This window comes from Podarcis gaigeae (assembly GCF_964106915.1).
Source record: "Podarcis gaigeae genome assembly, chromosome: 13".
Lineage (NCBI taxonomy): Eukaryota > Metazoa > Chordata > Lepidosauria > Squamata > Lacertidae > Podarcis > Podarcis gaigeae.
The window spans coordinates 37,410,248-37,427,346 of NC_139689.1; the positions used below are offsets into that span (position 1 = coordinate 37,410,248).

Genomic DNA, 17,099 nt, shown 5'->3' on the forward strand with positions numbered 1-17,099 from the left:
CATCCTCAGCACAGGGAAGTTCAACGGCACTGTCACAGCACACAGATAGTTTCAGCAAGTTTTCTAGCACAATCCTAAATGCTCCTTCATGGCTAGTTGCAAGCAGTTCAGAGTCAACCGGCTAATGTGCACTTAGGAAATTTTATTTAATTTTTGTTGTTGTTGTTCAGACACCAAAATGCAAAACAGATGAACCTAAACAGGCTGACTCTATATGGCTGCCTGGTGATTTAATTTAGCTGCTGCACTGTCTCTTACAATTTTGTTGTGGTGTTCGACTTGTTTTTAAGATGTTGTAAGTCACCTTGAGTGCTGTGTTTTTAGCAGAAAGGCAAAATATCAGTGGTTCTAATAACAGAAGCTCCTGGGGAAAGGGGAGCTTTCACTCATCTCTGCAAGGAGCTGAGAGGCGAGGACAACTATGTGCATGTATGTGTACAGCGGTACCTCGGGTTAAGAACTTAATTCGTTCTGGAGGTCCGTTCTTAACCTGAAACTGTTCTTAACCTGAGGTACCACTTTAGCTAATGGGGCCTCCTGCTGCCCCTGCGCCGCCAGAGCATGATTTCTGTTCTCATTCTGAAGCAAGGTTCTTAACCCGAGGTACTATTTCTGGGTTAGAAGGGTCTGTAACCTAAAGTATCTGTAACCTGAAGCGTCTGTAACCCAAGGTACCACTGTACTGCATTATATTATGATGTGCATGGCATCACAGGTATAAATTTGTTACTATAACGTTATGCAAGTGTCCGCTGGCAGGGGCTACTCTAGATACATAGATAATGCATGCATTATATGTTCTACAGTGTTACCCTGGTTCTCAAATGCCTTGGTTCCCAAACACTGAAAACCTGGAAGCAAGTATTCTGGTTTTCAAACGTTTTTCAGAAGCCGAACATCCGATGAGGCTGTCAACTATTGTTTCTGGGGCGCCTGCACCAATCAGAACCTGCACCTTAGTTTTTGAATATTTCACAAGTCAAAAAGATTTCTGGAATGGATTAAGCATGGCACTTTTGTTTTTGCTATTTATTTGGCACTTTTGCTTTTAATGCTTTTTCAGTTCATTTGTTTTTGTGACCATGTGGAACCCAGTTCAGATACTGATTGACTGTGTGATTGCGGAAATTGATAAAATGGATAAAAGCCACCCATCCAAACAATGAGTGCAGGTAAGAAAAAATAATAATTTCAATTTTTATCATCTACAATACTGTCTTATTTATTTTATAGTACAGTACGTTATTGCTTTCAGTTTATGGATCAATGGTCTCGTTAGATAGTAAAACTCATGTTAAATTGCAGTTTTAGGGGTTGTTTTTAAAAGTCTGGAACGGATTAATCCGTTTTGTATTACTTTCTATGGGAAAGCATGCCTTGGTTTTGGAATGCTTTGGTTTTGGAACAGATGTCCGGAACGGATTAAGTTTGAGAACCAAGGTACCACTGTAGTAGTGTTTCCTCTGGGACAAGAGGAGATTTTAGTCGGTTCATAACATTCTCTCTCCAACATTCTCTCTTCCCAACATTCCACCACCATCTAGAATCACTGAAGGAGCATTCACACAAACAACTTCCCAGTAGTTTATGAACAGTTATGCCCCTACTGCTGTTTGATAAATCCTTGCCAGCAAGGGATTGCTGTTGCAATTACTCCTAAAAGAGATGCACAAGCTAGTCACCAAGTAGAATATCGGCTGCACAACATATTTTGCAAGAACAGGACACCCACCAGATTTGGCTGTTGCCTTATGCCAAGAATGAAGTTCACAGTGGCAGAACGGCGGTTGCACCAGTGGGCTGCCACAACCAGATAGCACTCTGCAAGTGTAACTTTATGTCCTCCGGATCAGAAACAGTTGAACAGAGTAGCCTTCCTCTATCCATATCATTGCACCACCCCTGCTTATTGTGCAGGATTATTGGACAACCACTATTCAGAGCCTGGGGACAAAGCAGAGAGGAACTGCAGTAGCTACTCCTCACTGCAGTGGAAAGGCAGACAGCACAATGTCAGCGAAGCATGCTGCTGCTGAATACCACTGCATAAAAAGACGGGTGCCGAAGCCCTTCTTAAGAAACAGAACCAAGATTGAGGATATGCAGATAGGGAGTTTGTAAAGTTCTCAGGAGTTACCGTATTTTTTGCTCTATAAGACTCACTTTTTCCTTCCTAAAAAGTAAGGGGAAATGTGTGTGCGTCTTATGGAGCGAATGCAGGCTGCGCAGCTATCCCAGAAGTCAGAACAGCAAGAGGGTTCGCTGCTTTCGCTGCGCAGCAATCCCTCTTGTTGTTCTGGCTTCTGAGATTCAGAATATTTTTTTCTTGTTTTCCTCCTCCAAAAACTAGGTGCGTCTTGTGGTCTGGTGCGTCTTATAGAGCGAAAAATACGGTATGTGGAACGAAGTAGCACATACGGCTGAGGTTTTCTCCCATTTCCAGGAATGTTGGGTCACCAGATGATTTCTCAGCAGCCAGGGTCAACATCCATGTCTGAATTGTGGGAAGTCTGTTTCCACCTCATTTCAAACCTTGCACCATCAAGAATTTAGTGCCTGAGTTTGCTTTCTCTCCTCTTCTTGTAAGTTGCTGCGGGAGCATTTTTGACAGAAGAGCAAGGTACAGTAGGCCAAAGTGTTCCATTTATTTCAAACATGAGGGTGTCATACAGCAAAGAAGCCCTAAATACTGGCACTGGAGGCACCCCATGTCTTTAAAATTCACTCTAAGCACAGTTGCAAAATCCCAGCAGGCAAATTCCATATGCCCCCCAAAAGCGATGAAGGGAACAGCATCACACCACTGCCCCCCTCCTCCCATAACCCCTTGCCTTGCCTACCTGACTCATTCTTGGAGTTCATGTTGTCTGCGTTGGTAAGTGGCTCCTCAACGAAAGGTCAGGAAAGAGGAGGAAACAGCTGTTTTAGAGAGCTGAGCTAGGCCTATAGGAGAGCGCTCACGTAGGGGGTGGGGGCTGACGGCGGAGCTGGTCAGATGCCGTCCTGCCAACACTGCTGGGACATCTCTTGTGGCAAATGAGGAAATCCGTCTAGGGAACCCTAGGGCAAAAAGCAAAGCAAAGAACACCACACGTCAGTGAGAAGAGAAGGTGGCCAAGTAACAGCCAAGACCAAGCTGTTTTGCATTTGCAGCAGCCTATAGAATCGGCCTACTATGACATAGCCAATTTCTGTTCCAATCAGCATTGTGTTTAGGCAGAGAAGCGATGGGAGAATAAAGTTGGCGCTACCCCACTCCAAGCTGTTCTGCTGTGGACCCCCAATGCCACAGTCAGTGTCCCTCTTTTTACACCTGCCATGGGAGCCACCATACAGTATAAGGTAACATCATACCTGAATTGTCCAAGAGACCATGAGTTCATTAACACTTTGATCACATGCTGCATTTGTGAACTTTGTAATCTCCAGGCTATCTGCTCTGCATACGCCTAAGCTCTCTGTCATGAACTCACTAATCAGCTGAGACCACTCCCTAGGGCAATCAATGAATCCATCTGCAGCTTACAGCTCTACCATCAACCATTTTCCAGAACGTGGATAATTATTGTTGCCTTGCCTTGCCCAACAGGTCTGAAGCTTGGCAAAATTAAAGCTAGAGGGTGAGGATGCAGAAGTCAAGGTACAAGGGGAAGATTCTGCAGTGCTGCATAGGGTTAGTCAGTGAAATGGCAACAGAGTGAATATGGGGGCAGCAACCCCCCCGCCCCCAAAAAGGAGAGAATTTAAAGACCAAACAAACTCCGAAAACTTTGCACCTTGACAAATGTACAGTAACTGAGGATGTACAGTAACTGTGAAGAGGGAGGGAAGATTAATAGTTCGCCAACACAGTAGTCAGTATGTAAAGACTATTTGTTGCCATAAATAAAACACATGGACATGTAAAGCCCAAGATCATGAGGAAAAAGAAATACTGTATCAGGAAGGCAGAGGTGCGGGACTGGGTGAAGGACAAAAAGTCAGGGATATGTGGCTTGCTATCATCAACATCTGTGTCAAGGATGGAGAACCTGTGGCCCTCTAGACCACTGGTTCTCAACCTGTGGGTCCCCAGATGTTGTTGGACCACAACTCCCATCATCCCTGAGCTCTGGCCTTGCTAGCTAGGGGTGATGGGAGTTGTAGTTCAACAACATCTGGGCACCCACAGGTTGAGAAAGGCTGCTCTAGGCCAGGGGTGGGCAAACTAAGGCCCAGAGGCCAGATCCAGCCCAAACGCCTTCTAAATCCGGTCCGGGAATCCACATGTTTTTGCATGAGTAGAATGTGTCCTTTTATTTAAAATGCATCTCTGGGTTATTTCTGGGGCATAGGAATTTGTTCATTTCCCGCCCCAAAAATATAGTCCAGCCTCCCACAAGGTGTGAGGAACAGTGGACCAGCCCCCTGCTGAAAAAGCTTGCTGAATTCCCATCATCCCCATCCAGCCTGGCCAATTGTCAGGGATGATGGTGGGAGTTCTCCTGCATCATCTGGAGGGTCAGTTTCCTCATCCATGATGATGGAGGTACTGAAAGCCATATGACTGGATGATTTCACCTGGTCTCATTTCGTTTCATCGCTTATACCCTGCTTTTCCTTCCCAAGGGAAACCCAAGGTAGCTAACAGAAGGCGCAAAATATCAGAATGAAAACTAATGTAACAAAACATAGCATAAACAAAAAAAAATTCCTTCCAGTAGCACCTTAAAGACCAACTAAGTTAGTTCTTGGTATGAGCTTTCGTGTGCATGCACATTTCTTCAGATACACTGTATCTGATCCAGTGTATCTGAAGAAGTGTGCATGCACACGAAAGCCCATACCAAGAACTAACTTAGTTCGTCTTTAAGGTGCTACTGGGAGGAATTTTTTTTGTTTTGACTATGGCAGACCAACACGGCTACCTATCTGTAACTAAAACATAGCATGTATATCAAAATATAAAACAAGCCAGAGCCAAATTCATGCCAAAGGCATATCAACAAATACAATAAATGTACTAAATCTCCTTGGAAAAATAATTCAGTAAGAATCTTCTTTCTAGCTTTAATGTCCTCACCCCCATATTCCCATACTTGGCGTCCTTGCGCAATAACTTCATCTCTGTGGTGTGATCCCATGTGAGTGCATTTGAATAGTCTACCAGTCATATGAGGGATTCCAATTCCATGTGTCTTTTCCACCCAATCGTCATCCTACTCCTTGCTCTGCCAGCTGCCACACCTCCTTCAATTAATGGAGAGTTATCCTCCTAATGATCCGTCCAAGGGATTTCCAAGGATGATAGTTAAAATTGACTCGAGAGAGGAGATTGATTTCTGGTGCCTTCACAACCCATTTAGAGAAAATAAATAGGGGCTAAGAATTACACCTTGAGCGACCCTGAAAGAGAGGAGGAAGACCCAAGTCCAGTTCTCCCTTGGAGATGACAAGTCCAACTCTGGGCTTCACCAATTCAGAACGCAAAAAGTCTCTTGCCTGATTAAATACAGTGGTACCTCGGGTTAAGTACTTAATTTGTTCCGGAGGTCCGTACTTAACCTGAAACTGTTCTTAACCTGAAGAACCACTTTAGCTAATGGGGCCTCCCGCTGCCGCTGCGCCACCAGAGCACGATTTCTGTTCTTATCCTGAAGCAAAGTTCTTAACCTGAAGCACTATTTCTGGGTTAGCAGAGTCTGTAAACTGAAGCGTATGTAACCTGAAGCGTATGTAACCCGAGGTACCACTGTACTCCTCAGCACAGAAAACCAGCATGTCAAGGAGTGTTAGTCTAATTTATCTTCCTCTCCAACATGCTACTAGTTGTTTTCCAGGTCCACAAAAAGATTTTAAAACAGAGAAGCACTTCAGCATATGAGCCCACAACTTCACTCCAAAGCTGAGCAGCCCTGGCATTGATCACCTTAGCATGGAGATCTTCAGCAAAAAATGCTAAATAAAAATGTTAGACAGGAGGGTCAACGGCAGGCTTTGGCTTCTTGTTAAGAATGAGGGAGATGGCAGTGTGTATGAATATGGGAATGGAAACAGAACAGGGAGGGACACACTGTTGATCTGGTGGTCAATAACCTGCCCAGCGGAAGCCTGCAAGCCAGACATGAGTCCAATAGCCCTCTGCCCACCTGCAATTCCAAGCAACTGGAGGTAGAACAGTGAAGGTAGAATGTAGTCACTGTGGCTAGTAATCACTGGTGGCCTTGTCCTCTATGAATATGTCTAATGCTCTTTTAAAACTATCTAAGTTGTTGATCAGGGACGCGGGTGGCGCTGTGGGTTAAACCACAGAGCTTAGGACTTGCCGATCAGAAGGTTGGTGGTTCAAATCCCTGCGATGGGGTGAGCTCCCGTTGCTCGGTCCCTGCTCCTGCCAACCTAGCAGTTCAAAAGCACGTCAAAGTGCAAGTAGATAAATAGGTACCGCTCCGGCGGGAGGGTAAACAGCGTTTCCGTGCGCTGCTCTGGTTCGCCAGAAGCGGCTTAGTCATGCTGGCCACATGACCTGGAAGCTGTATGCCGGCTCCCTCGGCCAGTAAAGCAAGATGAGCGCCGCAACCTCAGAGTCAGCTACAACTGGACCTAATGGTCAGGGGTCCCTTTACTTTTAAGTTGTTGACCAATTCTGCCTCTGAGATTCAGCTTTACTGGATTTCCACAAGTTTTAGTGATGTAAGAGAACAAGAAAAACTTTTCTCCTTGACATGCATAGTTTCATAATCTGATGTCACCTCTTCCTTGCCTTCTCACGAAACTATAAAGTCCCAAACACTTAAAGGGAGTCACTCCATCCCATGATCATTTGGTTTTCCTTTTCTAATCTTCTCCAGCTCTACAATGTCCTTTTTGAGAGGTGACCAGAGCCTGCAAAAGGCAACGTTGGTTTCTCACAGTGATGGGAGTCTAATGGATTCCCTCTTGGACTTGGAAGCTGGGGAAATTCCACATCATGCCATTATACTGGAAATCCAAACATTATACTGGAAATCCAAAGTGACCCCGAGTTCTAATAATCCTTGCATGTGTGAAAATGCAACCAAGGACTTTGTAAACAAAAAGGATTTAAGTAATATTGCAGTATGGGGAAGCAGCTCTTCACATCCCTGAAGCCTCTACACCCAAGCAAACCTCATACATTTCCAACAGAATATTATGTTAAGCCATTACTACAAATTTGGCAGGATACGCACCTTCTGGGCTAAACAGTGGAGAAGTAAAGGGGTGAGAGGTGGATAACTCTCCCCACTTTTGAGTGCCGTTTCCCTCTCTATAACACAAATGCATGCAACAGAAGACAGATGGTCTTTCTGTTTTCCTTTAATGAAAAACCACTTTAGGAGAGAGTGATTGAGGGCCAAATCAGATGTGACATGAGAGATATTCCATGTGCTGAATGGTTTGGCCCTGAGAGCAGAGTAGCAGGAGGAAGGGTCTATTCAGTGGGGGAAAGGATAGGCGAGGAAGAAGTCGAGTCTCTCCCTCCCTCAAATGGTTCATGGTCTTCTCAATCAACCCTTCCCAAAGCAGGGAGGGACAACAACTCAGAGCACATGGCTTGAGTACAGAAGGTCCACAGGTTCAATCCCTGTCATCTCCAAGTAGCAAGTGCCCAAGATCCTGGAAAGCAAGTGCGAGAAGACCAGTGTTTTCCAAACTTGGGTCTCCAACTGTTTTTGGACTACAATTCCCATCATCCCTGACCACAGGTCCTGCTAGCTAGGAATGATGAGAGTTGTAGTCCCAAAACAGCTGGCGACCCAAGTTTGGGAAACCCTGTACTAGACAATACTGAGCTACATGGGGAAATAGCCTGACTTGATATAAGTCAGCTCCCTTTGCTCCACAAAACTTTTCATTGGGGAAAAAAGAACTGCCAGGCTACCATCAAAAATGGAACATGTAGCTCATCCCTGAGGTCCTCTTTAGCAGCAGCCTAATGACATTAATTTAGCCGAAGAGAATACAGCAGTTGTTTCTTCTGCCATAGGGAATTAAGAGTTTCACAATTCAGCTCTGACCCATGCTCATCCTGGTGAGAGCAGTGGAGATTTATGCCTCAGTTGTCTATTCACTTATCTGAATGAAGTTGGGACCAAGGGCTCGGAATCTGATCTGAGCTTTCTCTCTGCTGGGAGTAGCAGAAATTGCATCCTGTGATCCCTATTCAATCAGGGCTGGCAGGTTGTTGGGAACTTTTTAAACTATAAGCAAAAAGCATTGAGATGGTGCCAGGTTTCCTTGGTGAGCGTATTCCTGGTTACTATTGCTCTGTATTTAATTGTGTTGCAGTAACCAGCTTCAGAAGCAATGCTATTGGTCTGATCTGCCAATACGTGCTTGGCAGAACACACACCAAGCAACATGGGCCACAACTGCTCGCCAGTGACCACAACATCTATTGAACAGGGAAGGGCAAGGCAGGAAAAAGGCAGGAGATCACCCCAATGGTGGCACTTGGCTTTGGTGGTCCTAAGAAAGCAACAAGATTCTTGCCACTGTCAAGCGTCTCTGAAGGTTCAGCCCAATGTCAAAGACACAAACCTGATCCTTTCATGACTCCATTTATCTGTATATTTAAAAATATTTCTACACCACTTGATTACAGCAGGGTTAGAAACTCAAGATATATAAGCTAGGTGCCAAATGACTCCTTAAACCAGGGTTACAGTCGCCAAAACGGAATGTCTAGTTGCCATTTTGGCACTAGACGGCTCAAATGTCATATTTTTCAATACGACTTTCTTGGTTCCTGAAATTCATTCTGATTGTGCAGATAAAATGTTGTTGTTGTTTCGTCGTTTAGTCGTGTCCGACGCTGTGTGACCCCATGGACCAGAGTACGCCAGGCACTCCTCTCTTCCACTGCCTCCCGCAGTTTGGTCAAACTCATGCTGGTAGCTTCGAGAACACTGTCCAACCATCTCGTCCTCTGCCGTCCCCTTCTCCTTGTGCCCTCACTCTTTTTCCCAACATCAGGGTCTTTTCCAGGGAGTCTTCTCTTCTCATGAGGTGGCCAAAGTATTGGAGTCTCAGCTTCACGATCTGTCCTTTCACTGAGCACTAATATAACTGATATAATTCTAAAGGATGTGTTGTTAAGTGTGCAAAAACAGATCCAATCATCCCCAGGCATGCACAACTCCAGAGATGGTGGAGACATCAGGCGTTATCCCGGCACTCTGGCATCTTCACTTGGTCACAAGTGGCCAATAGCCAGCTGCAAAATTAATTCTATTTCAATTTTCTGTCTTTTCAAGCTTGTTATGTATATCTACATCTACATCTATATTTGTAATTGTTTGATCTTTTTGTCACAGATTGTGCTTAATTCTTTGTTACTGCGGTCGTTTCTGTTAAAGAGTCAAACCTCATTTTACGTTCCATCAGTTTAGTTTCCACTGGAAGCATTAGTTCTTTCCAATTATTTTTAATCAGCTCCTTTATGGCTTCTTGCTCTGCTGCCAACGCTTCTCTTAAGATATTGTTACCATTTTCTTTCGCTGAGGAAGGTGCCCCTTTTGAGGGTGGGGCCATTTTGAATGCAGCCTGCATTACTGTCCTTGTTGAAGTGAGCCTTCAGTCTTGGGGCAGGAAGAATTGAGTGAGGTCTTTTATTTTCAGCTTTTCTGAATCCTTGTGCATACCCCTCACCTTTCTTCAAATGGCTTTTGCTCCAAGCTGTTTCTCTGGGCTTTGGAGTACAGGGTTTCTTGAACAATGCACTGAGTGAACTAAGAACAGGAAGTTTGAGTCTAGGCAGCAAGTAGATCGAAAAAGCCTCACCAGCTTGGATGTCAAAACTGGATGGATTTAACATTTATTTACAGTTAGAAGTGTGGTACGAGTTATACAAAAGTATTTACCTCACTCTTCAACCCAAGTATCAGAATAAAAGAAATGAGGAGGGAGACCCTGGCAAAGCATATAATTTGGGAAATGCCCATAGCTCAGAGATGGACCATACAGGAGCAGTGTTAGAAACTCACAATATATAAGCTAGGTGCCAATCGGCTCCTTAAGCCGAGGTTACAGCTGCCAAAACAGAATGTTTTAACCTTTAAAGCCTATACGGCCTAGGACCCTCGTACCTACGGGACCGCCTCTCCTGGTATGTCCCACAGAGGACCTTACGGGCTTCAAACAAAAACATCTTGGAGGTCCCGGGCTACAGAGAGGTTAGGCTGGCCTCAACTAGAGCCAGGGCTTTTTCAGCTGTGGCTCCGATCTGGTGGAACGCTCTGTCACAAGAGACTAGGGCCCTGCGAGACTTGACATCTTTCCGCAGGGCCTGCAAGACAGAGCTGTTCCACCAGGCCTTTGGTCAGGACACAGCCTGACCCCCTCCTCTGGCAATCCCCACAGAACTCTAGCCCAATGGTTGCCATTAATCTGATTTGAATTGATTTTATAATGAAATGATTTTAGAATGTTGTATCATTTTAATGTTGTTAGCCACTCTGAGCCTGGCTTCGGCTGGGGAGGGCAGGATATAAATAAAGTTTTTATTATTATTATTATTATTATTATTATTATTATTATTATTATTATTATTGTCTAGTCGCCGTTTGGAGGCAAGACAGCTCCAATGTCTTATTTTCCAAATGTTGGACTGACTGTGATTGATTCTCAGTTTAACATCCAGCTAGTTCAGATTACAACCTTGAGTTAGGTTAAGAGCTTTGAGAACTTAAAAGAAAAGTTGCTTGATCCAAGGACAGTCCACATATATATTGGCCTATTCCAACCTCTTTTCCTTAATGTCTCCTGCTCCTGCTCAGGCTGCACAGAAAAAGCATTTTGGTTCCAGAAATTCATCCCGAATGTGCAGATAAAATATAATTGATAGAATTCTACAGGATGTGGTATTAGTGTGTGAAAACAGTGCAAATACAATGATCCTCAGGCATGCACCTCCAGATGGTGGAGATGTTTCTGCGATTAGGTGCCAAGATTGTGGGAATTATCCTTCACTGGGGTATAGGAAGGGCAGCAGAAACATCTCCTGCCTACCAACTGAGCCTGTCAAGTCATATACCAAATCCGGATTGTGGAAGGCAGGTCAGAGCTCATATCTCCCCCTGAGAAATGTACACAGCTCTGGAGGCAAAAAGGTATTTCACCCAGAGTTTTCGTTTGGGGCAATTTTCATCCTAATCTCTACAAGTAAAAGAGTTGAGCATTTGTTCTTCTGGAGTGTTGAGAAGGCAATTAAAAGCAAGATTTTGATATTTGAACAGGCAGCTAGAACCAAAGGGCTACTGGATCACAGGCATGGAAAATAACAAGTGCACATCTTGTTGAAGGCTCAAAGCACTTCACACATTATCTTAGTAATCCTGTTCAACAGCTTTGTAACAGTCAGTATTGTTTTCCACATATTACAGATGGTCGGGCTGGCGGGGGGGGGGGGGGAGAGCCACTGAGGTTGAAAAATATTGATTTGCCTAAGGTTACCCAGAGAGTTCACGGTGAACCAGGTATTTCCTGCCCAACTGCTTACTCTCTTCACAACTGCACAACACACAGAATGCAGGGCAAACCAGACATACCAATTCGCAGCAGAGGCACTCACATAGCCAAAACCATTGAATGCCACAGAGAGAGCAAAGGTGCCTGCAAAGAAAGGAACTCCAAATGGCTCATGAAAGAGGATACGAGAAGGCCAAAAAGACCCACAAACCCAAGAGGATCTCTCATCAGTTTGAATGGGGTGAAAATTTTGCCGAGGCACACTTTGCAAGGCAGGGTCTATAACTCAACCACTAAAACCAGATTCCAAGCAAGTGTTTCAGACGCAAAAGGCAAGAGCTACGCGGAGCTGAGGCGAGTCACATGCATCCCTTTATTACATTCTGCAGGCAACTCATGTCTGTCAGCTCCAGTCCAAACAAAACAGTCCTATACCTGAAAGAATAACATGGCAAAAGGCTAAGCAGGAGTTTGGCCTCAGGGATCAAGTTCCTGCTTGTTCCTTCTCAGCATAAATTCTCCCATGCTCCGCTCCCCCCCCCCCGAATCTTAAGTGTTAGAAAGCAACTGAACAGGCACAGTGGGAAACTATAACTGGACCAAGGCATGGCATTAAATAAGAGTTCAGAAAGCAGTGTGCAAAGTGGTTTGTAGAACTTTTTCGTCACATGGACACAAAGACCATGTGATTGAAAGCTAGCAAATGTCACTTTTTAAAGGTTAAGGAAAGTCCAGTTGCATAGTGGACTAAGGACAAGTCATGCATGCAAGTCATGCAGCAGCTTGCCCATTACAATAATCTAATATCCAGCCTGCAAAAAAAACCCCTTAAAATCTGGCTAGCAGGGCATAATAACATTTTTTGGAAAAGAAACTAATTGCAGAGCCCTGCCCTCTTTTAGCTCCCCCAGATCTACAGATGCTGCTTCAGGCTGAGGTACTCCTTTGCCACCCCACAACTTTGCTTGCACCCTCCAGTATCAGAGTCTCCCTGTCAGATATATTATTTCCATTTCACTTAGGAGGCAGGCAGAACTTCTGGAAACTAGCTTCACTATCTGCACTCTGAATCTGTTATCACCAATTATTGCTGCTAGAAACGCTTATCTTAAGCTGTGCATGGCATTTTCACAGACCAAACTTTTTGCGTTTCACGGCCATTTGGGCCCATTCTTCCTCTCCCTTCTCATGCACTGCACACACAAACGTATACACGCCTGCTAAGTGAGTTTAACACTTTCCACATCTGATCAAATGCACTCTAGTCCATCAAATTCTAATAGGTCGGTTTGGTGCCACAAGACACTACTGCATTTGCTGCAACCAACAAAACACAGCACCCCTTCTGGAAGTTATCTGCTCCCCATTCATCAAGTCTCACTGACTGACAATGTACAAGCATGCTGCAGCTGCAACCAGAGCCCGTATCCCATGCTCTATAGAAGCTTTGGCAAGGTGATGTCAAGTAAGGATTCATTGTTAAAATAGCAAATACTACGATGGAGGGTTTTTTTATTTGTTCTTTAACAAAATCTCACACATGTCCTCTCTCTCTCACACACACACATACACACATACACACACACACACAAAACCAAGTTTAATAATTCTAGGTTATTCACAAGCAGAATTACATCAATAAAAAAAAATTATTTGCACACTCAATCTCCACATCACCAAGTCCTTGCTACTGCCACAAATGTCAGAGACCTGGCACCGCTGGAGAACCCACCCCATCCTCAAAAAGAGCAAGGGATGGTTATCTAACTAAATTGGTATATCAAGCCATAATGTGGGTTGGTTTAATTTAATTTTAAAATCTTGCTTGCTGTTGCTTTGGCAACCAAACTTAAGCTTCACAAGGCAGTTTAGGGCACAGAATAACACACACACATCTACAGGAGGAAAAGGGCTCTGGAAACAGGAAAAAAAAACACCACCAAGAAGCATAGGAGCCAACTCCTAGGGGCCAATAAAAATATTTGAGGGGACCCCCCAAAAAAGAGTTGATTGGCATTGTCATTCAAATGGTGTGTGTAATTGATTATGTAGGACCGGGCTTACCTGAAACCCCCAATATATTATTCAACTCAGCACTCCTGGCACCAAGACACTGGGAAAATGCACCATTTGATTTATTTTTGGCACGTGTATGTGTGTGAATAATGACACACAAGATTAATCTGCGCCCTGCATCCTCAGACTTCACCCTCTTGTGTCCCAGATCCTCCATCTGAAAGGCCACCCTCCAACATTAAAAACAAAAAAGGAGATTGCTGAAAGATCCCACACAGGGTTGAAAAGTCTGCGATCGTTGCAGGCTTATAACTGTACCCCCCACGTAGATACAAAGACACACACACACATTCATACTTTTCAATGACAGAGCAAGAGGGAACGGGAGTGGCTTGCCGAGAAAACACCCCAACTCCACCCTGGACCGGGTGCCACACACATTTCTCATGGCTCCCTTGCCCAAGATCCGCTAGCCACCCGCAACTCCCCCCCCCCCCACACACACATACAAGCACCCCACGCATCAGCCCCCCGTCTAGCTGAGGCACTTTCCTCTCAGTCCCAACTTCAGCGGGGCGGGAGGAAGACCCTCAGCCGCAGCCCCACACCGTCCCAGAAGCGCCTCGCTCAGCCAGGCTTGCAGCGCCCCACAGCTTCTCCCGCCTGGCTCCCCACTGCAGCTCCCCACACCTTGCAAAACCTGCAGGGCCCCCCGAGTGGAGGGAGGGAGGAAAGGCGCCGGGAGGAGCCCCTCCAAGCTCATGCCGCTTGCTGGTCCTTCCCTTTTACCTGCAAGAAGATCGGGAAAATGGCGCGCTGCTGCTGCTGCTACTGCTGCTTTTCCTTGCAGATGTTCCTGCAGGATGGAAAGCTGCAATTACCGGGCCCAGCCTGCCCTGGGATGGATGTCTCTTTTCTCTTTCCCACCCCGCCACCCCTCCAAGGGAAACTAGAACCGGCTGTCCCGGCCACTGCAGCCCTTCATAACCACAGCCACCTCCTCCTTTTCCTCTTCTCCTCCATCTTTGCAGCTGGCTTCGCTCGCCCTGTGCGCCGCCGCCGCCGCCGCCAAACACTAACAACAACATTCGGTGACGTCATTCGCCGTCACGTGACGGGCCCACCGCTCTATAAATAGCCTTTGCTCTCCCTCGCTTGCTTAAGTCCGCGAGGGGCAAGGCCCAGCGGAGGGAGGGAGGGGAAGGCGGAGTGGCTCAGTCCTGCCTGGTGTTAAAGGGCCCGCAGGAACAAGCAGGGAAAAGAAGAGCTGCTTTTTTTCCCCCTCAGCAGCCTCCTGCTGCTGCTGCTGCGTGGGGACCATAATAAGCGTGCCTTCCGGCAGTTTCAACACATGAAACGAAGGACATGCTGCAGGACCGGCCCAAGACATTTTGCCGCCTGAGGCGCCGCAGCTGGTGGAGCCGCTCGGCAGCATTTGAGAGCAGGCGGATTATATTGGGCACCTGAGGCAGCGCCGGATTTAGGGCGCCAAGCCAAGAGGGCACAAAATATAATTAATAATACCACCATATATTTTCTGTATACAGAGGAACCTCGGTTTTCAAACTTAATCCGTTCCAGAAGACCGTTTGGCTTCTGAAAGGTTAGAAAACTGAGGATCAATGGGCTGGCTGCAAAGTCGGGGGGGGGGGGGATGAAAAACAGAGCTCAGAAGCTGTTCGGCTTCTGAAAATTGTTTGAAAACCGGAGCAGTTAGTTCCAGGTTTTCGGTGTTTGGGAGCTGAAACGTTCCAAAATGGAGGTGTTCGGGAACCAAGGTTTGACTGTATAAGACACTCCCTATTTTTTTGAGCCCAAAATTAATAAATCAATATTTTAAACATCAAACAGAACAACTTTGAGATTCTCTTGTGGGTGTCAACCAAAGTTTAGGTTGCTGTATTCCCAGAGAGCCCGAACCAGAGCCTAGGCCACCCACACCAGAGCCCAAACCCCTGTCTGTGTATAAGACGACCCCAAATTTTTGAATAAATTTTAAAAGCCAAAACATCATCCTACACACATAAGAATAAGGTAATAATGATGACGCTGGTGCTTTTCTTCTAGTAAGAAAAGCACCAGTACTTGGTACCCTTGAGTATCCCCTGAAAAAAAAAGCACTGATAATACTAATGTACTATGGGAGAGGTAGTACCTCTGGTGGGGAACACATTGTGCTATTTCCGGAGTAGTTTCTCCACCTTTGGTCCCCATCCGGCACTCGGCTCTCCCCTGTGACTTCTAGAAGCTGTCGGCATGCGACAGCCGCTACACCCCGAGAACGGCTTCAACCCTCTGTTGAAGGAAAGGACTTCCCCTGCATGCGAAGGCAGGTTCTGGTGGATTTAGCCATCAAGACCAATAGTGGGTCCAACAATCTGCACATAGTGTAAAGGGGAGTGAGGGGCAAGTGGGGCTCATCAACCTGGGAAGGGAGCCCATATAGGAGTAGGAAAACTCTGGTTCTAAACCTTTGCTGCTTTGCGGGATTGTTTTGGGAGAAGAACATGCTAAGGAGTTGTTGGCATCCGTCTGTCTCAAGAGACAATGGAGTGCACCTCTGCGTAGCACCAAAGTGACTTTCCTGGGGTGCAAGCCTAGGTGGTGTGTATGGAGGTGCTGGGCTGCCCAGAAAACAATACCCCCCTGCCTCTTGGCTTGCTGATGCGGTCCAAAGGAAAGCAGAACAAGATGTTTGCCGGAAGGAGGCATACAAGGCTCCATTCAACCATATTAGGGTCTCCACACTGTGTAGGGTTTACTCCTTAGTCTTATCTTCTCCCGAAGACGTCCCACAAGGCAGCAAAGGTTTAGGGTTAGAGATGAGCTACCGTCTCAGGTCGACAAGCCCTATCTGCCCCTCACTTCCCTCTACTACACTTAATTTACTGTTCTTAGAACATGTGTTTCAGTGTTTTATTCTGTTTTTACTGTGTATACCGCTTCAATGCACCTTATGCCATGAAACAGTCTATAAATTTGAAGGAGGAAGAATACCAGTATGTCAACACTGTAGCATTTCTGGAATTTTAAAATGCCAGGCAGTTCCCAGGCCCATGGCTGGCATAATTGTTTTTTTTATAGCCTTTGCACAAGGATGGCAAATGCCAACACCAGCCCGCCATTATCACACATAGCTTGACTTCCATCGCAAAGAGTGTCTTTGTTCTTTAAAGTTAAAAATACAATGGGGGCGGGGGACAGTGGTTGTATAGTGTTGGACCACCCATTCAAAATACACCCAGCAACTAGTTTAAGAGATGAAAGGTGCTACAGGGCCTTAATGACAATACACAAATTTACGCCCAGAAGTCCTAAGGAGGAAGACAAGTTATGAAGAATGACAACTTGACCACCGACAGCTTAACGTAATTTTACCAAGACGTTCTCAAAAGGCAAAATGGAGAGACAGTGATTTATCAGGAACAGGTACCAGAAAGTAGGAACATTGGAAGCTGATGTATACTGAATCAGATCACTGGACCATCTACCTCAGCATTGTCTAGCAGCTCTCTAGGGTTTGAGGCAGGCGACATTCATAACCTTACTTGGACACTCAAGAGCAGGGGAGGCAACCTAAGGCCTGTGGGCTGGATGTGGCCCAATCACCACCT

The 17,099-nt window shown here is 45.7% G+C and overlaps 1 protein-coding gene across 6 annotated transcripts in view; it reads right to left on the reverse strand.

The window, feature by feature from the left end:
• Nucleotides 1-14,591, reverse strand: part of HDAC5 (histone deacetylase 5) — a 121,204-nt gene extending 106,613 nt beyond the window's left edge. For 2 of the 6 annotated variants that reach the window (XM_083709121.1, XM_083709117.1), the window contains exons 1-2: nucleotides 14,275-14,588; nucleotides 2,841-3,060 (exon numbers count right to left, since the gene is read on the reverse strand). In XM_083709121.1, the coding sequence (XP_083565247.1) occupies nucleotides 2,841-2,862 (22 nt within the window). In that variant the 5' untranslated portion in view covers nucleotides 2,863-3,060; nucleotides 14,275-14,588. Of the gene's footprint in view, nucleotides 1-2,840; nucleotides 3,061-14,274 lie in introns of all 6 variants that reach the window. The other 4 variants (XM_083709120.1, XM_083709119.1, XM_083709116.1 and 1 more) reach the window with 3 other exon arrangements.
• Nucleotides 14,592-17,099: the final 2,508 nt, after the last annotated feature.